The following is a 19,847-nucleotide window of genomic DNA, read 5'->3' as shown; positions in this document are numbered from 1 at the left end:
CTTCCAGAAGCCTGGGAAAGCTCAATCTATATTGGCCGTCCATTCCAAGTTTCGATCTTAATAATGCAGATCTTGGAAAACCATGCTAGCTTTAGCTGTACAGAACACTTCTATGCTGACTGAATTTGATACATAATAAAAACTTAAGGGCCAGTGTAATAACTTGTTTTTATGAATTTAGATTTAATAGTTTTTAATTGAGAACTGTGGCAGTGTCAAGTTTTTCTGCTGTGCTTGTTTAATATTGTGTATAAGTGCATTTTAAATCTACATAAATATGGCACAGAGTGCTGTTTGTAATGAAGTCATATCATCTTACTATAGTTAGGACTGACCTGAATGCTTTGAAGCTTCACTTCCACAGCATGTGTTGTTCAAACTAGAATTTTAATGAGTTTGTGTCTGTGACTTTAAAAGCATTGTTGTCGCTCTAAGTGGCAGCCATGTTGACGAGGTGTGTATAGAGTTACCCAACCTCATTTTCTTTTGAAGCATTTTATGAATGTGTTTGTTGTTAGTTGAATCGTTTATGCGGATGAATAAAACTCCACTATTCTACGAGATAAATGACTCCCAACTCCTGAAATGCAGAAATGGGCCAGTCACTGACTGAACACAAAATGGACATGAAATTAAAGGCTCTGTATATGTGGGACATTTAATCACAGGATATTCAAAGCTTATAAGGACAGATGAGGTTATAGCAAAGTGTTTAGGACAGCTGATGGCACTTTGGAATGTACAACTTCTCCTTTGTTTTTGCTCTGGCACATTCTTTATGTCACTTTTTACTACTTTCTGCCTTCAAGTTATCGTGTCCTCTCATGCTTACATATGGCCTTCTCTCTTCTAGGAGACCAAATCATCCGGTCGTTCCAGCATGCCGCGATGTCGGAACTCCGTCGCCACGACCGCATCAGATGACCAGCCGCACATTGGTAACTATCGGTTGCTAAAAACCATCGGCAAAGGCAACTTCGCCAAGGTCAAACTGGCACGACATGTCCTCACCGGAAAGGAGGTAGGCATGTACACACACACACACAGACACACACACACACACACACACACATGCTAGATCTTACTGAAAGCTTTGATCTATCCTTTACTTCCTCTTAACGCAGTCACCATGACTTTCTGAACTTCAGACTTTTATTTTTAGCCACTTTAGTGACATCATGAAGAAATACTTTACTATTGACTCTTTAACTGGCTTTAACTTAGTTTTATAAATATTAGGCCTTAAAAGTAATTAAATATTCTTACATTTGAATTTCTGAGGTCTTAATAGCCACAAATATTTAATTTCGTTTCATTTATCCATCTTTTAACTTTTTTTTGCCAACATGAGTCGAGCTCTTCTGCTTGAAAGTCCGCATTTCTGATGTTATAAATAATCAATATAAATCTACCACTCAAGCTAAAACTGTCCTTTTACTTAATACTTAAATTTTCCCAGCTGGCAAATTGTAGATTAACAGAACTAACTCCAAGAACGGTATTCCTATGTAAAACCTACCTCTACACAGGACCTAAAAATACTATAAACATTTAGGACGCATTCACACTGGTGCTATTTGATCTGCTTTCAACGAACCCTGGTCCACTTCGACGGATAGTTCGGTTCGTTTGGAGTGGTGTGAATGCTCATTTGAACTCTGGTGCGGACCAAATGAGCGAACCCTGGTCCGCTTGAAAACTGGGGGTCTCGCTTCACTTGCAAGTGAACTCTGGTGCCATTTGCTTACAGTGGGAAATGCAAATGGACTATCCAGTGAACCAAAGAGAGAAAGTGAACCAAAGAGGGGAAGTGACGTAGAGCACAGTGCATTTTGGGTAGGGAAAAACAAAGCCAGTAGCACGAACTGGGAGAAGCAGAGGTAAAAAAAAAAGAAAGAAAAATGAAAGAAAGAAAATGTCGCATGGGCGGACGTGGAGTAGTGAGGAGGTGCAGGCGCTTACCCCAAGACTGCAATTTGGTGTTGCTACAATGTTTTTGTGGTTACCAAGCCGGCTGAAGGGGATGGATTTCTGTTTTCGGTCCTGGCCAATCGATGAGCCAGGTTTTCTCCCTCGTCATGCTTTTTTTCCTTCCTGGTCAGTGGTCATTTCGGCCAGTAGCAGCTGTTTTAACTGCGTGAGGTTGTCCAGGCGGTTTGGTCCGTTTTAAAAAGTGCAGTGTGAAAGTGAACCGATCCAAATGAAGGTGTGAAAATTTTCGGCATTCCCTGCCCAATCGAACTGAATCCCCTGGACTATCCTGGTGTGAATGCACCCTTAGACTCACCTGCTTTGCTTGAATCAGAAAAAGACTTGATTTATCCAAAGATCTGTTCAAAAATCTGTGTCAAACTTTGTTAAAAATTATCTTAAAAAGGTCTTAAAAAGCATTAAATTTAACTTTATCATACCTGTAGACACCCTGAATATAGAAACCTTAAGCCTTTGTCTATAAAAGTAAGTAAATCTAAGTTCATCTTAAAACAAAGTGAGTGCCCTGTTGTTTGGAGGTGAGGAACCCTGACCATATTGTTCACTGGTGTTGAGTGACAAATGGACTCCAAATCTTTTTCCAGTATCTGTTCTATCACCAAAAACCTGTAGAGTGGAAAAAAGAATCAGGTGTTTTTAATTAGCCGTGATGGTAAACAATAGAAAAAGACTATAAATGTTTAGACTAATCTCGCTTCCTGGTTGCTGAGGATAGGAGAAGGCTCATGCTGTGACACACAGTAGGTCTGGTCTGATCCTGGGCTCGCATGGCTTTGGAGACAGTACATCTGCTGCAGGAGATTACATCGCTATTGTCAGCTTGAATAGAGAAGCCTAAATGTCTCTGGCTTACTGTGAATTCCAGATGTGATGTAACGCAGTGGTCTATCCCTTTAAGGGAAAAGCTGTGTCTGCAATGAGCCCATGCCGGGGTCTGTCTGAGGCCCAGTCAAGTACACTCTTGGTCTGTGTGTGTGAGAGAGAGAGAAAAAAAGAGGGAGAGAGAGGGGTAGGCGGGCTCTGTCAATGTGTGACAGCTCTGTGCCTGACACCCTGATAACACTCCATGTGACTCGCTGGCACACACACACACACACACACACACACACACACACACACACACACAAAGAAAACAAGGGAGAGTCAGAGGGCATGAAAGAGTCAGACAGACAAGCACAACCAGAAAGAGGAGTGGAAGAAAGGAGTCAGTTGACAGTGAAAGACAGATATGGGAGAAAGAAGTGGACCTCCCTTTTCTGTGTCCTTGTTAAGACATCATTCTTGGTTTTTTTCGCCTCTCTCTCTTTATGTCCTCTTTTCTCTCGTTCCGTTTCATCCCCTTTTCTCTACATCTCTCACTTTGAATCTCTCCCATCTGTGTCTTTATTTTTATTTTTCCTCCTCCTTATTTTTCTCTCTTTCTTTTTCTTTGTTTTATCTCTCTCAATGTCCCGTGTTGGTGATATCTGTTGGATTATGAACTATAGACCTTATTATGACATGGATATGAAGCATGTCTCAGCTTTATGTCTGTCTCTTTCTGTATTCTGCCCTATTATGCAACTGTCGCCCGCTGTGATTTGTCTTTATCACTTAATTCTGTGAGATTCTATCGTTCTCTGTGTGTGTGATGCAAAAAGACGCATACATGTGTTTGTGCTGCGGTCACAGGCTATGAATGTGCATGTTTTGTGCGGGCAAGATGCGTCAAACCCATTGCAGCAACTGTAATCAATGAATAAAAGTGTAATAATAAATATTGTTTTGCTTCCAGGTGGCTGTAAAGATCATTGATAAGACACAGCTCAACTCCTCCAGTTTGCAGAAGGTGGGTCTCTTTCTCTGTCACACACGTGCACGCACAGGCACAAAATCCAAACCTCAGTCCTTCTTATCCCTTTTCTCAGAAGTCATTTTCAAGTTACTCGTCCTGCCCCACGTGTCTTTCTCTTTTTTGCTCTCGCTGTCCGTCTCTCTCTCTCTTTCCCTTCCCCTCGCTCTCTCTCTGTCTCTGTCTGTCTTTCTGAAGTGGTCTAGTTTTCAGAGAGAGTTTTAATTACAGGAAACAAGCTGCAATTACTTCTTTTGATCGTGGCAGGGTGGGGTCTGTCCACTTACACGCACACTCTAACCATGTACGCTTGCACACTCAACACACACACACACACAGACACGCAGACATGAGGCACAGAATACACACTTGTGGGCCAACACAGAGCACATGACAAGAAAATGTTAAGACACGACAAAGACACTAACAGGGCCAACACATAAATTCAAAGACAAATGCACTCAGACACCCTTAAATTGAATGTAAAGACTCATGCAAATACAAATCCATGTGCAATAGGACCAGATTTGGCAGGGAACTCCTGATATCATCCCCTCTCACACCTTGAAGTTTTTTTTTTTGTTTTTTGTTTTTTTCTTCGTGTCAGACATTGTTGGGGTCTTGGAAGTGACAGAAATTTATGCTACAGCTGAAGCGAATAATAATTAATCTAACTTTTTTCTCCTTGTTATGTTAAAAAATAACACCACAATATTCACAAATGCAACACTTGAACTATACATGATTAGGGTAATTATTTTAACCCAATGTGTCAGGTTTGTTCAATATCTATAAAGGTATTTATTATTTAAAAACCCCCACAAATGAATCGATTCAATTCGATTCCAATAAAATGGCAGTGGACGCAGTGATGTTGAAATTTTGCTTGAAAAAGTAGGTTACATTACTTTTAAGGACTGCAGATGTCATTAAATGGAGCCAATACTGGTAACACAGTAAATATTACACACTGAGGTGTGCACACCTTACGATTCGATTCACATCAGATGGCTGTGACGCAATTATAAAATGATGACAGATGGATCTTGATTTATTTGTTTCACTTTGTGACTTTGTTACAGGCAATTATTATGTCATGGATTGGGTTTTAAATGTTTGATTAGTGTCTTATCTGCATGGAGACAATCTTTCAAGAGAGTCAGGATGCATCTAAGAATCAATTTTTCCCCAGCCCTAGGCCGGCTTCTAACTGTCTGTCTACAGAATGTCTTCCGGATAATTTGTATGTAAGCTTAGTTTGACCTTATCTGCTGAGTCAGAGGAAATAAATTTGTAATGAGTGAGAAGCGTCTGTTCACGCCTTAACCACAGAAAGAGACTGGATGGCACTGAGCTAGACTTTTTGGAATTAGTAGTTTGTAGGCAGTGCTTTGACTTATACGCCAGAGTTTATAAGCAGCTGAGGGCATTGTTTGTTTGACTCTGAAATCCTAGATATGGCCAGAACTTGGATTTTAATTGGTATTGCTTAAAAAGTTTGTTTTTGTTCTCCAGTGTGTGTATTTTGACCCGCGTGCTCATAAACAGGAAGTGAATGAAAGTGAACTCGCAACAAAACACACTCACACTGACAAGCAGTACCTATCTAAATCTGATAGTGTATTTGACACTGCACCTTGTGTGGCTTGTTTCTCACAGCTCTTCCGGGAGGTGAGGATCATGAAGATGTTGAATCACCCCAACATAGGTGAGTCATACTGAAACGTGAGTTTCCACTCGTCACTTGTGGAGCACCAGGTTTTATTGTGGTGCTTCAAGGTCATGTAGTCAACCCAAATCATAATAATCCCTCTGCTTCTCTCTTTCTCTCTTATCTCTTCATTTTTGCTTTCACTCTTGCTCTCCTGGCCTTTTTTTATTTTTATTTTTTGCCCCATCTCCCTTCACTTTACTTTTTGTTTTTGCCTTTCTCTCCACCTCCAGTCAAGCTCTTTGAGGTGATAGAGACAGAGAAGACCTTGTACCTCGTAATGGAGTATGCTAGTGGAGGTAAGTGCGTGTCACTGTGAAATCATTCCCCCTGAGGTTTGGCACTCTGTATGTTGGAATCAGATGGGTCCCAAAAAAATGCTAGTTCCACTCTTAATGTACTGGCTCTTAGTTTTTGTTAGTACTTTGTCCAAAGGGTTGTTATCAGAAATATTCTGTTTTTATTTCATTTGTTAAGTTATCCATGGTTATTGACCATCTCTATCCCCTTAGCATTGAAAATTACTGTCACTGTAAATTTGAAAATAGCTTATTTTTTAAAATATTTTAAGTGCCCATACTTTTTAAAGGACAATACTTAGTCCAGTGTCTCATTGACTGAAAACCCTGGCTCTAAGGAGACAAGTATCAGGTTCCAACACTAAATCTGCTCTCCTCCTCTTTCTCTCGTCTCCCAGGAGAGGTCTTTGATTACTTGGTGGCCCATGGCAGGATGAAGGAGAAAGAAGCCCGTGCCAAATTCAGACAGGTTTGTTTGTGTTGGAGAAAATGCCCATTTATGTGTGTAGTTTTATAGTTATTATGGTTTTGTGTGCTGCTGCTGTTTTAAGGCATGTTAGATTGAGATTAAAACGTGTAAGAAGCAGAAGCAGCCATTCTGAGGGACAGGCTTTTATTGATTACATTTTACATTCAAAAATGTAGTAATATTCACCTAATGAAATATTTTACCCCCCAAATGACCATTTTTATATCATATATTTATATTAATTACATTGAGTTGGTTAAAAAAACGTTGATTTTCTCGCATGCGTCCAGTGAAGGCAGAATCCAAAAACTATATCAAAACAACTGTTTGCAAACTCACAACTTGTGCAGTATAAGCTATGTCTCATTTATCCGGTCATATGCTCAGTATTTCCTAAACACATAGTCAGTTCTGACAGGGAACTTAACTGAACATGAAACTCATTAATGCTCTCTTTAACCCGTGCCAGTGCGTCCAAATCAAATGACCAATGATGTAGCAACAAGACGCAGCCTCGCTGAGTATCTGTTTCAACTTGTGTCGAAAGTGCGAACTTCTAACTAAATACCAGTTTTAAATTGTGTTTATAGGCCAAGTAAAACCAGACTTATGATAAATAAGTTATGCCATGCTTTTTCCTGAATATTGTCTTAACGATTGGTGCGCATTTGGTGCAGGAACAAATGATAAAAACGGGCTATTCTAAGGAAAGTGCTCGCAACCAGAAAGTGCTTGCAAGCAAAAAAAAAAAAAAAAAAACAAACAAAAAAAAAACATGACATCTCCTTTGCCTATTGGTCGTGTTTTTTGTGTGATTTTAGGTCCATACAGTATGTCGAAATGAAAAAATAGCTGAAAAAAAATTACACCAAATAAAGGCAAGGTAAACAGTTTTTAAGGTGAAATTTAAAGGTAAAATCAGAAGTAGCCAGAAACGACTAATTATACTCTTGACCCCAAAGGGTTAAAACAAAAACAGTAATTTAACCTCACTGAACATGGGAGCTGCTGGTCTACATCTGCCTCAATCACTTAGTCTCTTTATGTTATTGTGTGACTTTGGTGTTTTAAAGGGTTTGTTTGGATTGACCAAAGTCACACAAAAACACAAACTAACTTATAGAGGTAGTGGTAGACTAGCAGCTTCCGTGTTGAGTGACGTAAAATTACTGTTTTTCTCAATGGAGTCTGGCTTTGAAGAAAGCATAAATAAATTTCATTTTCCATTCAGCTCCATGTTGGACAAGGCTGTCTGTTTGGGAAGTACTGAGCATTCAACGGGATGAATGAGACTTGGATTATACTACATGTGTTGTGTGAGAGTTTTTTAATTGATGTTTTTATATAGTTTTGCTGTTGTTAAACACAGACCTAAATAAGTTTCCTTTACTTATTCAACGTAACACGCAGTGAGAAGCTGATATACAAATGATAATATGGGGCCGAAGTATTCCTTTAATTTATTAAGAAATGTATTAGGGGCTGTGCTACAAAAAATGGCCTATGTTGTTTGTTAACATGAAGCTTAACAGGTAAAAAAAAACCACGCATTTTGTATTTTAATGGTTTTTAATGATGGATTATTGATCATTAAATTGTAAGCAGTTAAGGGAATGGCTTAAATTTTTCATCCCTAGTACTTCCTCATGATTGCTTCCTAATGAAATCCTAATGAAGAGCTCTCAGTGTCTTTTACTTCCTTTCAACCCATCCATCCTTTCTGTCATCCTTTCTCTTACTCCATCTCTTTCTCTCCCTCTTTTTTCTCTCACTCACTTTCTCACTCTCCAGATTGTGTCAGCTGTGCAGTATTGCCATCAGAAGTGTATAGTACACAGAGACCTCAAGGTGAGAACACACACACATTAATTACATTGAGTGTCAGATCACAAGCAAGCATTCTTTCTCTGGCTCTCTGTCCACATTAATCTTTATAGGATTTGACTTTTTGAGATGAAATCCTGCCCCCATGAACACGCCACCCAGAGGTTAATCACAAAGATGATATAATGTCCCTCTTGGAGTGCTATGGCTTAAACACACAGGCCCATACATCTGTACACACACACTTGTATTTCTATGCAATTCGGCTATCGTGTTGGATCATCCCCTCCTTCTGTCTCTCCATTTATTTCCTGTTTGTGATGCTGTTGGTGCCAAAAATGAAACACAACACACACAGGTCTAATTCTTCCAGGTCATTTTGGTTCACAGTATAATGCTGAGTTGTAAATCCTCTTATTGTGCCAGCAGGCAGACTGGTAGACAAGACATTATCATGATTACTGTTATAGTGACCATACAGGAACCTCTCGTCTCAAAGTTGTTTTTCCCAATCACGGTTATTTTGGGCTTTTTAATAAACATTTTCAATGCTGTGATGAAGGTCATGAAACACTTTCTACACTTTCAGCTGGCACTGGTGGCTGGCATTTCCAAAAAAGGCAACATGGGAAATAAGATTTTTGGAGGACAGACAGTTCTCATTATTGTAATGCGCACCATCCAGCACATTATCCTAATCACTCTTGATCTGTGGGTTGTATTGTGAAATCTGGCACAGGCTTAATTCTAGTAGGTCCGACACTGCAAGAGCAAATTTTGATGAGCCTGCATTTCACAGCGAGAATGAAATCGCTCTGTTTGGCTCCCAAGATGAAAAATCCAAATCATGTTCTACATATGGTTTCTGCTGTTCTTGCGACTATACTGGTGAAGTTTAAGTTTGTCGTTTGGCCAAGTTGAAGTGTTAATTTTGATTAGCTATAGATGATGAAATCAGTGTTCATTTATTTCCTAGATCAGTGCCTAGAGATGATGTCAGTGTTGTATTTAATGTGCACAAACACACACACACATACACACTCAAACACACAGAAGCGGCAGAGTATTCAGAGCAAGTGAAAAGGAGAGCGCACCTGTTGCTAGGCAACCCCAACCTCCTTGCTCACTGGCTCACTTTAGGCTCAGGGATACACACACACACACACACACACACACACACACACACACACACACACACACACAATCACACACACACAGGAATAAACTGTGGCAGCTCACTTTGCCCATTGTGTGCTACTTGTAGGCCCGAGGCCATTACTCTGAAAAACCCCTCTCTCACCCAGCAGAGTTTTTTCCCAGAGAAAGGTGTTTCAGATAACTGTCTGTGGAATAAATTATCTTCAAATTCATTTGCATGTCAGAGAAAATCTTTGTTACACTGACACTGGATGACGGGCTGGCCTATTTATCAAACTTTTTTGTACAAGCTAGCTTTAAACTTAATGTACTGTAGCTCTGACCTTCCTGTGGAGGAAGGAAAGTGGAAAAGGAGATTTTATATGTGGAAGAATTGAAATACCGCATTTCCATATTACACAAAACATAGCTTAAGTATGTGTGTATCATCACATGGCATGTCATCTGAAAAAAAATCCCGGCATATTAGTAATCTTTCCTCGTCTCCATCTTCTTGCTTCCCTTAACATCTCTCTCCCACACTCTGTCTGCAGGCGGAGAACCTGCTGCTGGACGCAGACATGAACATCAAGATAGCAGACTTTGGCTTCAGTAATGAGTTCACTCTCGGGAACAAGCTGGACACGTTCTGCGGCTCCCCGCCCTACGCCGCCCCAGAGCTGTTCCAGGGAAAGAAATACGACGGGCCGGAGGTGGATGTGTGGAGCCTGGGGGTGATCCTCTACACACTGGTCAGCGGCTCGCTGCCCTTTGATGGACAAAACCTCAAGGTCAGGAAGAGGAGAGAGCGTGTTTGTGTGTGTGTGCGCGTTCATGTGCATTACATAAGAGGATGTCTGTATTCTGTGGGTGGTTGTAGTATTTGTCATGCTGGTTTCTGTTCCTTCCTCCCTACAGAATGCAGAAACTAAACTCGGGAGAGAGAGTGAATGTGTAAAAGTGGTTAAATGCCAGCTCAAGTACTTTTTCTTCAAATGAGGTTTGGTGGTGTGATGCACCAAATCGGCACTGAAACCTGGTGCTTTGTTTTCAAACAGAGAGGATTTAATGCTTTCTGTGAACTATGGTTATTCACAATTATTCATACCACCTATCACACTCTGCATTCAGTCGGTACCCACATGAGTCACTCTGGAAGTGCAGACACATTTTGGGTGGGCGATATGACATTGAATGTGATGATATTGATATTAACATGCCTGCAAACTGCCATCCAGCCTCATCGACTATGCCTTAGCACTACCTCCTGCCGTGCGGAGTTTTGTTTAACACCTACATTACCTACTATTTATTTAACACATAGGAGTCTCGCTGTTTTCTGACGCTCTAATAAAAGATGTTCGTTCTTTTAAATGTGTCATATTGATGCAGAGACAAAACAAGTGCAAACTGTACAGCTAAGATAGTTTTATTTGCATGTTTCAGCACTTCATTTGATTAATCTGCCTTTCTATAAGCCCTAGCACTTAGTATTGCAACTTGATGGATTTTTAATTCAAATTCAGTGCCTTGCTATATACTGTGAGCTCCTTAAAAGCTTGCATATGCATTACAGCTGTGTTAAAGCCTGTTACTACATACATTTATCCTTCAGTGTCTCACTGAATTATGATTATTAAGATGCCTCCAGTAGGATGTTGAATTTGTTAAAAAGTTTAGTGGCACTGTATTAAAAACACTGGATAAAGGCCACTGACGTAGATAAATGTAATATTAATTATTTGTGTCTGATGACTTTTGTAAACATCAGCATTATGTTCAATTATTCCAATAACCTTTTCTAAGAACATCTAATAACATCATCAAAAGAACAGGAAGTGTTTGATTAAAATGTTTTGGTAATGTCACACACCAACTACATTATCCCTGTGTTAGAATCAAAGCTTTTTGAAATGCTAACCAGCTTGTGCTCAGATGAATGCAGTACTTGTTTCGAAAAACTATTAATCATTTGGGGGTGTAACCACAGCTAATGTTGCTGCTCGGCTCATTTAAGCCACATCAGTTTAAACCATATACACTGATGAGATACAGAGCTAAGTCCTTTATCATTAAACTGTTTTTATTTTCAGGTAGTCTGAGGTGCATTCCACACTTTCACACTTCCCTTTGACAGAATCTAAGGATGTGGGAGAAAACAATTGTGTGTATGTTTTGTTTTTTTTTTCTGCTGCTGATTTGTCATGCACTTGATGCACTTGTCCATCCCCAGGAACTGAGAGAGCGCGTGCTGCGTGGTAAATACAGGATTCCTTTCTACATGTCCACCGACTGCGAGAACTTGCTCAAAAAGTTCCTCATTCTGAACCCCTCCAAAAGAGGCAGCCTCGAGGTACACTGCACAGCACTGACACACACATAAAAAAACACAAGATAAGAACACATAAATCACCTTGGTTCAACACAAGGCGTTGAAGCATCTTATATCTATTGTAGCTGTGGGCTAATTTGCTTTTAATTTAATTTTCTAACTGAACCAGATTTAAAATCTTGGAGACTGAAAACAACTTAAACCAGAATTGTCTTCTAATAGCTTGACCAGCAATTGCTTATTTGTTAATGTAATGGTGTGTATAGCGCATACAGTACTATACTGAACACCTGGACTTGCTTCACCAGCTATATGTGAGTTTGTTGCTGAAGTGTCAAGTTCTTTTTATAAGGCATAGTAAATACTTGTTAGTTTGAGAGTGATTCATTTTGGCTCGCCGCAGTCTCTGCTTTACCAGCTAAATGCAAAATGGCAGCCCTATTAAAATAAAATGAGAAGACTCTTGCTTTAGATTTAGAATTCAGTCTGACTTCTTCATTTACACCTACCATAAAGTCTAAATTTCTAAACAACCAGAGAAGATTGATATGATTAAATTTTCCTGAACGTTACCCGTCTCACACTGTTATGATCAGTGTAGCGGAGCCTTCATTTTAGAGCCTGTTTATTAAAGGTCACACCCCTCATTTGCATCCTCAGGAATAGACATTTGCATATTGAAGATAAAATACACCTGGCTATGGCTTTAAAAAAACAACAACTGAATAATTAATTAAGAATAATTGTCAAGATTAGTGAAGTAAACAGATGAATAATATAGAATAAGTTCATAGTGTTCAGCTGACTCCTGCATCCTTTCCGTTGTGCTGCTATTTGTCTTGAGGAGACTCTTGTACTAATGTCTCTACCCTCTCTGCTTTCTCCTCTCCTCTCATTTCTTAACCTTTCCTCCCTCCTCTGCCTTTTGCCCCTCCATTGTCTCTGACATCTCATGTCTCCCTGTAACCATCTGTTTGGCTTTCACCCAGCAGCAGATAATGAGGGACCGGTGGATGAATGTGGGCCACGAGGATGAAGAACTCAAACCCTACGTCGAACCCCAACCAGATTATAAGGACCCCAGGAGGACAGGTAGGAATAGAAATGCACTCAAAAATGATAAATGTATTCTATCACTTCACCCACGCACAAGCATGCTTCATGCAGATGTTATTTTCCTCCACTCACACACAAAGATAATTTATCTTAAGGGGAATTATGAACCTGCAGGAAGTCCACCATTCTAATTATACACTGGTTTTGTGTGTGTAGACATCATGCTGCAGATGGGATTCTCTCAGGATGAGATTCAGGACTCGCTGGTGAACCAGAAGTACAATGATGTGATGGCTGCATACCTGCTACTGGACTATAGGAACTCTGAGGTACGCTGTTTCTTTCTCACACCTACACGTCTTTGTTCTACACGATATCATGCCAGTTATTATTGGTTTGTCAGAGCTCTCTAAGCTACAGTTATACAGTGAACTGTCAAACTAACCAGCTCTTGTCATTTCATCATTAAATACAAGAAAATGTAGGGCTTCACTTTTATTTTTGCACCCAAGCCATCAGAGCATACAGAGCACGTTGTGTTCTCACAACAGTGGCATTTTTTAAAAAGGCTGTTTTAGTCTTTTGTGTTTGCTGTAGCCACATTGCAGTCTGTCTGTGTCTCCTCCAGATATGCACGTATTCAGGTCTGTGTTTTGTTTTCTCCCCCAGCTGGATGAAGGTGGCATCAAGCCCCGGCCAGGAAGTGATGTAAGCAACATAAACGCCCCCTCCCCGCCCCACAAGGTACAATGAGAACACATAATGTCTTCTGCTAACACATAATGAGGTCTCCCAACTGCAGCCAGTGACACAAGAGCACTGGCTTGACCTCCTGTTTTTTACCAAAGACACTTTGGGAATCTTCCCTGATGAAGCTCATTTGTAGGTTTTAGATGGTTGACCTACATACAGGTACATGTGAACCACAACAACCAGTGTGTTCGCCGGATGCTTGAATTGTTGTGGGTGTCGTGTGAGAATGGCTAGATTAAAAGCAGCTGTAAATGCAGCTTCTACTTACATCCCAAAGTGTGTGTGTGTGTGTGTGTTAACATTGTGTGACATCAAGAATACCACACTGACCTGTATGTCCATCTCACCTCTCTAAGGTACAGCGCAGTGTGTCGTCCAACCAGAAGCCTCAGAACCGCAGAGCCACCGACCAGGGTGAGATTGGTGTGTTTGAGAGGAGGGGGTGAAGCTTGTGTGTGTTAGAGAGGTTAGGAGAGATGGATGGGTCAGATTGGGATGGTCATTTGTCAGGAGCGTAGCACCAGCACATTGTACAAAGTTATATTTTGTATTTTAAATTGAATCATATGGTTTAAATCCTAGTGTATGCTGGATTGGTCTCTGGTCCTGCTACACTGAAGCAGGTGGAGAAAATAATTCAAGGCCTTCAAAGGCTGTGATAGGGTAAAAAGCTCCTCTTAAGTCCCCAAAAATAGTTTTTGAAGGTGAGCATCACATTTTTTGTCGACACCTGTAGCCACAGTGTGACGAAAGGGGAGGAGATAGAGTGGTTTAAAAAGGAAGAACTGAATTTAAATGGAGTGGCGATAGTGTATGTTGGAGTAAAGGTTGAAGTAAGAGAGATGGCTGGGTGGAGGGAGAGAGGGTGGAGTTGAGGGTAGACAAGATCGATTTAAGTGTGGAGGGTTGGGCGAGCAGATTGAATGACAAAGACACAAAAGAAGGTGAGAGAACTGAGTGATGACAGGAAAATGACGAATGAGTGGCAGAGCAGATGATGGTGCAGATGGGATGGACAGGGGCAATTACTCAGGTTAGGGCACAGCAAGTGATGGCTTTCCTCATCCATGCCTTCTTTTTCTCTTTCTAGGCTCCTCCTACTCTAAGAGGGGGGGTCAGTCAGACAACCGGACTGCAGGGGAGGATTCTGGGAGGAAAGGTTCATCAGGCAGCTCCACTACCAAGGTGCCAGCTAGTCCCCTGGTCTCCTCTGACCGCAAGAAGAGCGCCACGCCCTCCACCGTGAGAACGCGCTCTCACACTGCCTGCTTACACGACATTTGAAATATTCACAATTTCTATTAAAAGCACATTAAAATGAGCACATTAGTGTATTATGGTTTCCACATCACCAGTATTACTAAATATAAACACAGTGATAGGCCTGTTACTATTCATATTTGTTTACATAAGAATGTCCAACCAATATTTTAGCCAGTGTGATGCCAGAATAAACAGCAGGGTTCTCCCGACCATTATAAGACTTCAGCACAGCTATTCCTCCTTTTCCCCTCTCCATCCCTGCCTACTTAAGCAAGTCTGAAGGTTTAAAAAAAAGTAACATGACAAGACCGCACAGCGTAACAGGCCCTGCAAGCAGAAGGCCAATAAGAATAATATAATAATGTGTGCAAAGTGCAGACAAATGTTACAAAAACTCAGCAGAATACAGTTCATTCATGTAACGCGTGCAAGGCTGTACCAAAGCAGCAAACACTGGCGAATGCTCTCCTTAGGGGAGAGAGAAATTCCCTTGCGACAGCGGTTAGGGCAAAAAGATTAAAGAGAGAGTTTGTTATTTTATACTTTTTATTTTGTAAAAATAAATAAATAAATTAACATTAAGAAACAGCTGGATGCAGGGATTTTTTTTCGTCATGCAATGCAGAGCTATTCAGTTGTTAAGCATAGGTTATAGCCTGCGTTTGATTGATTTAATTTATATAACTTAAATGTACTTTAAGTGTGCATTATACTGCTGTATTATCTAGGAAAATCGAGGTATCGGGACCTGGTATTGGCAGATACACACTATTAAATGTTAGATGTTTTTCCATACTCCAATTCCATATGTGAATATTCCCAAGAATTAAATTGTAGCTTTTTGAAAGGGTGTACTTGCACTTTTATGCTATTATATAATTTTATCACTGGCATAGAATGATTTCAAAATGAAAATAATATAGCATAAAGATATTATTTTTGGGACAATATATTATTCAGCAAAAGTAGTTATCCAGACAGGCCTACAAGCAGATCCATAGACAAAATGCACACAGCAGTTGTTAATATATAGTGTTATCAAATATGAGTAAATGCAAGAAATTGAAAGGAAAAATTCAAAAACTAACTTTTACTTGGACAGTCATTGTTGCTCTTTAGTGTAAGCCAACGTCAGCCAGATATTATCTTCTTCTTTGGTCAAAGATCAAAGCAAATGCTAGTTACTAATTAAGACAAATAGCCATATAACTATGAAGGTGTATGAAAATGGAAGTGTGAGTCATGTTCAAGGTTATGCTAGATTATTTTTATACTCTCTGGTTAGGTTTTAGTCATCATCAGCCTTTTCGTTTTCTCACAACGGTAACTTAGGTGATGCCATATCTGGACATTATTTTTATCTTGGCGTTTAGGCAGAATTTTAAGTCTTTCACACAGCAGATGTTTTGACCTGTCATGCTAAGAAAAGCACAGGTTTTGTAAGTACCAAATTATTTCTCTATTTAAGTGTCCTAGTAAGCCATATCAGTGTGACAGTGAGCCCACATCCACATTACCAAGGACCCTGACACTGAAGCAGCTAAATGGAATTCAGCCGTCATTCATTTTATTATTTACACCTGTGCTTTTCCTACTGTGACATGTCAAAGTGTGCGCTGTGAAAATGCCTTTTTGTATTTTCTCAGTATCACCCAGCTCTGTCATCCACTCAGTTTTCACCAGTTAAGAACCACCAAAGCGGTACTGTAACTTACTCAACAGGTGCCTGTTAACAGTGTACATATGACACAATCCATCAAATGCTTTGTGAGTATAAAATTTCAACTTTAAAAAAAGTTTTAGAAACGTTACTGTAGAAAGTATTTGAGGGTGTCTCATGTCTCCTCATTGAAATGGTTTCATAGATTTTCTGCAGAGTGCAGGATGTGAAATTTAAAGTTCACCCCTTGGATGACACGACAAGTCTGTCACTCTCCTCCTAATTTAGTCATACCCTGTTGGAGTGGGAACAATTTTTATCATTTTTATTAGTCTATGGACATGTGACGTTATGTAATTCCCAGTATAGCTCCACCCATCCTGAACCTGAGCAGATGGCTGATGTGACAGGATAATGAAAAACACCTGTGTGGGAGTGAAGGGTCTTTAAATGACAGTTGAAGGATACTGACTTGAAAACAAAATGGTTTTGTAATTGTAACTTTGACACGCTGCAGAAGATAAATTTGATACAGGGAAATCTCTTAAGGCCTAATTTGGTGAAGATTTAATTAAGCTAACCCTGTGCTGATTGGGAAGCTTGCTTGAGGCTGTTCTATGAATAATTGGTCACCTTAAATGTCATTTCTCCATCTACTAACCACTGAAGGGATCTCTCACTGTCTTAAAATCAGTCCTCAACTCTTCTTTATATTTCTAACATTCTTCCTATTTTTTCCCTCTCTCCCTTCAGAATAGTATCCTGTCCACCGGTACTGGCCGCAGTCGGAACTCTCCTCTGACGGAGAGAGCCACGCTGGGCCAGGGCATCCAGAACGGCAAGGACAGGTACACACACTTATTTATATACGCACACACAATTTTAAAAGAGAGGTGTTTTCAAAAAGATCAAGGCAAGTACAGTTACAGTCTTTGTCACGCACACTCTTCCTCTCTCGTCAACTCAAGTTGCAGTGAGGCAGCGCTGCATCCTCACTAACAAACACATAATATAAACACACTCACCATGGTTTGTGAATGAAGCAGTGCAGCTGTCTCAGTGACTGAATCCCAGACCTTGGCTGGTACTCTCCAGAGCTCTGCCAGCTGGCTCAGGGAGGCCCACAAGCTTTCCCCCCGGGGTGGGGTGAGCCCTCCTGGACATGGAAATCAGGCTCCCTAGGGAATTTAGGCCAAACCTCCAGTAGATTACAGATTACCCATGATGGGCTGATGGAGGCCTGCCAGTTACAGCAGAAGCAGGGTTAGATGGACTCACACACCCGCTTTTTACATTCACATACTGGTAGGCAGGTTGACATGCTGACACACAGAGACCTTATTTGCCCTTTAAACTCTTTCTTCTCTCTGTTCTTGTCCTTTAATAAAATGTTCTTTTTCATTTAACTTTGCCAAATTTGTAATTTAATCCAGGTTTTTGCCCAAAGTCAAATCCACGGGTGCAAAACTTAACATAACGCCAAAAAGGCAATAATCTTACTCACTCATTAATTTTTATATATTTTGGTGTCATACTTTTTTGGCCCATCTTACATACAAAGAACACCATCTTGTTTCCTTTCAACCATCTTCCAGTCATTGCATATACAAAAAAGGGTTGTGAAAATTGGGTTTAGCTATAAATCAAGCTCCCTTCTTTCGCACTCGTCTTTCATTGGATTAGAATATTGCGTGACATTCCCTTCAGCTTCTTCTTCAACCACTTTTAAAAAAAATCCAATATGGACACAAAACTCATTTTGGAGTTCCTTGATTGTGGACTTTCTAATCTTCATTTTTAAGGTCATAAAACACACCATCATGCAGTAATTTTAGCCGTCGATGGAAGCCGTCGCGTTTGTCGCCCGGGATTTGAATGCACCACATGCGCGTCCACACATACAACCACGGACACATCACTCATGCTTAACCAGCCATACGCTTTGTGTGCTTTTTTTTCCATGAGCATTAAACACTAAGGCAAACCATAATCCCTGTTACGATGCAGTGTTCATTGTCATTACTGCTTTATTACCTGTTCATGAATCAGTCTCAAATGACCCCCTCGTTCCCAACATGGTGCCCCAACTACAGTGTGACGAAAACGATTAATTGAATCCATGTTCAGGCAAAAGTTTTGACACATTGATGTCATTTTGTTCTTTATTCATTGTCTTTCAGTCTAAGCACTACATAGTGACGATGTGGTCATTTGAGACAGCATTGGGTTTTTTTTGTTTTTTTTTAGCACTGTGGGTCTGTTAGCCATGGTAGGCTCTGCTAACTTAGTCTTTGTCATCTGCTTTGATTTTAAAGTTACTTTATTTGATCATCATTAATGCTTTGAAGTTTGGGCTTTTGTACTTGTTACACCACCCTCCTTTCCCCAATTTCCCCTTATCCCTTTCTGTCTTTTCCTAATTTTCTGCTTTTGGTGTTCTTTTATCTACGTCTGAGCTCTTGTCCCTCTGGATCTTAAGTCACTCACATTTTCTTGGCACCTCCCTTCTTTCCTTTTTTTCCACTTTGTCTTTATATTAATCTTTCTTCTCTTTCTTTTTGTCCCCTCTCTCTCTAAGGAGATTAGGAAGACTTGTGATGGAATATTAACTCTTAGTGGCACTATATGGTCCCTGTACTTGCCTCCTAATAGGCTTACACATACACAGAAATATCTGCACACACACACACACACACACACACGCTGAGGCTGTACACGTACAAACTCATTGACACATACGCACAAGCTTAAACATACATGTCACACATGCTCAAACTCTTGCCACACACTGGGTTGTCCAGTGAATGCAGTTATTTTTCCATCACTAGCCGCTTTAATCCCTGTCAGAAAGAGTGTGTGTTTCTCTCAGCTATGTGTTTGTTTTCTGTGTAATTAGCAGCTGTTTGGTTGACCTCTATAAATGTCCCTCTCTCTCTCTCTCTCACTGTCTCTCGTTGCTCATTCCTCTGTTCTCTCTTCATCTATCTCTCTCCCTCTGGTACCACTCTCCCCTGTCTCTCACTGTGTTTGTTTCTCTGTGTGGATAAAGTCAAGTTTGAGCTGTCAGTAATGTGTGGAGCTTTGTAGCCGTGGCAACCTCGCTGATTAAGAGAGGGTTCAGGAAATAGCCGGCGTTGTTTTGCCTAAGTAATTCAATAAACTACTCTTTGTTACAGATAGAGCTCAGATTGTTTAAACAAAACAGAAAAGGAAAGGAAGGATTGCAGAGCGCCTTGACAGGCAGAAGTCATGTGACAGGTGAAATCCATAAAACTGCGAGCTCATAGGTCAGTGATTATCTCATAGCAGGACAGTGAACGCAGCTTTATTTCCTGCCAAACATCTGAAACTCAGCACCTTATCTGCCCATTAATACCTGAGAAAGCACAATTGACATTTCACAATTTTCAGTGTTTGTCTTGTAGGGTTGCAACTCAATAATTTTTTATTATGGATTAATCTGCTGCTAAACGTCTATAATAATTGATAAATATTTAGTCTATAAAAAGTCTAAAAAACA

The 19,847-nt window shown here is 40.3% G+C and overlaps 1 protein-coding gene across 12 annotated transcripts in view; it reads left to right on the top strand.

The window, feature by feature from the left end:
* The window catches only part of mark2b (MAP/microtubule affinity-regulating kinase 2b), a 66,944-nt gene that overhangs the window by 26,187 nt on the left and 20,910 nt on the right, over nt 1–19,847 (top strand). For 7 of the 12 annotated variants that reach the window (XM_033609706.2, XM_033609705.2, XM_033609700.2 and 4 more), the window contains exons 2-15: nt 854–1,021; nt 3,767–3,820; nt 5,483–5,531; nt 5,768–5,833; nt 6,232–6,302; nt 8,094–8,150; nt 9,818–10,054; nt 11,497–11,616; nt 12,585–12,687; nt 12,868–12,980; nt 13,321–13,395; nt 13,761–13,818; nt 14,495–14,646; nt 17,081–17,175. In XM_033609706.2, coding sequence (XP_033465597.1) covers nt 854–1,021; nt 3,767–3,820; nt 5,483–5,531; nt 5,768–5,833; nt 6,232–6,302; nt 8,094–8,150; nt 9,818–10,054; nt 11,497–11,616; nt 12,585–12,687; nt 12,868–12,980; nt 13,321–13,395; nt 13,761–13,818; nt 14,495–14,646; nt 17,081–17,175 — 1,418 coding nt within the window. The remainder of the gene's footprint in view (nt 1–853; nt 1,022–3,766; nt 3,821–5,482; nt 5,532–5,767; nt 5,834–6,231; nt 6,303–8,093; nt 8,151–9,817; nt 10,055–11,496; nt 11,617–12,584; nt 12,688–12,867; nt 12,981–13,320; nt 13,396–13,760; nt 13,819–14,494; nt 14,647–17,080; nt 17,176–19,847) is intronic. The other 5 variants (XM_033609708.2, XM_033609697.2, XM_078164228.1 and 2 more) reach the window with 3 other exon arrangements.

This window comes from Epinephelus lanceolatus, chromosome 22 (genome assembly GCF_041903045.1).
Source record: "Epinephelus lanceolatus isolate andai-2023 chromosome 22, ASM4190304v1, whole genome shotgun sequence".
Taxonomy (NCBI): Eukaryota; Metazoa; Chordata; class Actinopteri; order Perciformes; family Serranidae; genus Epinephelus; species Epinephelus lanceolatus.
This window is presented reverse-complemented; position numbering and strand designations above follow the sequence as displayed.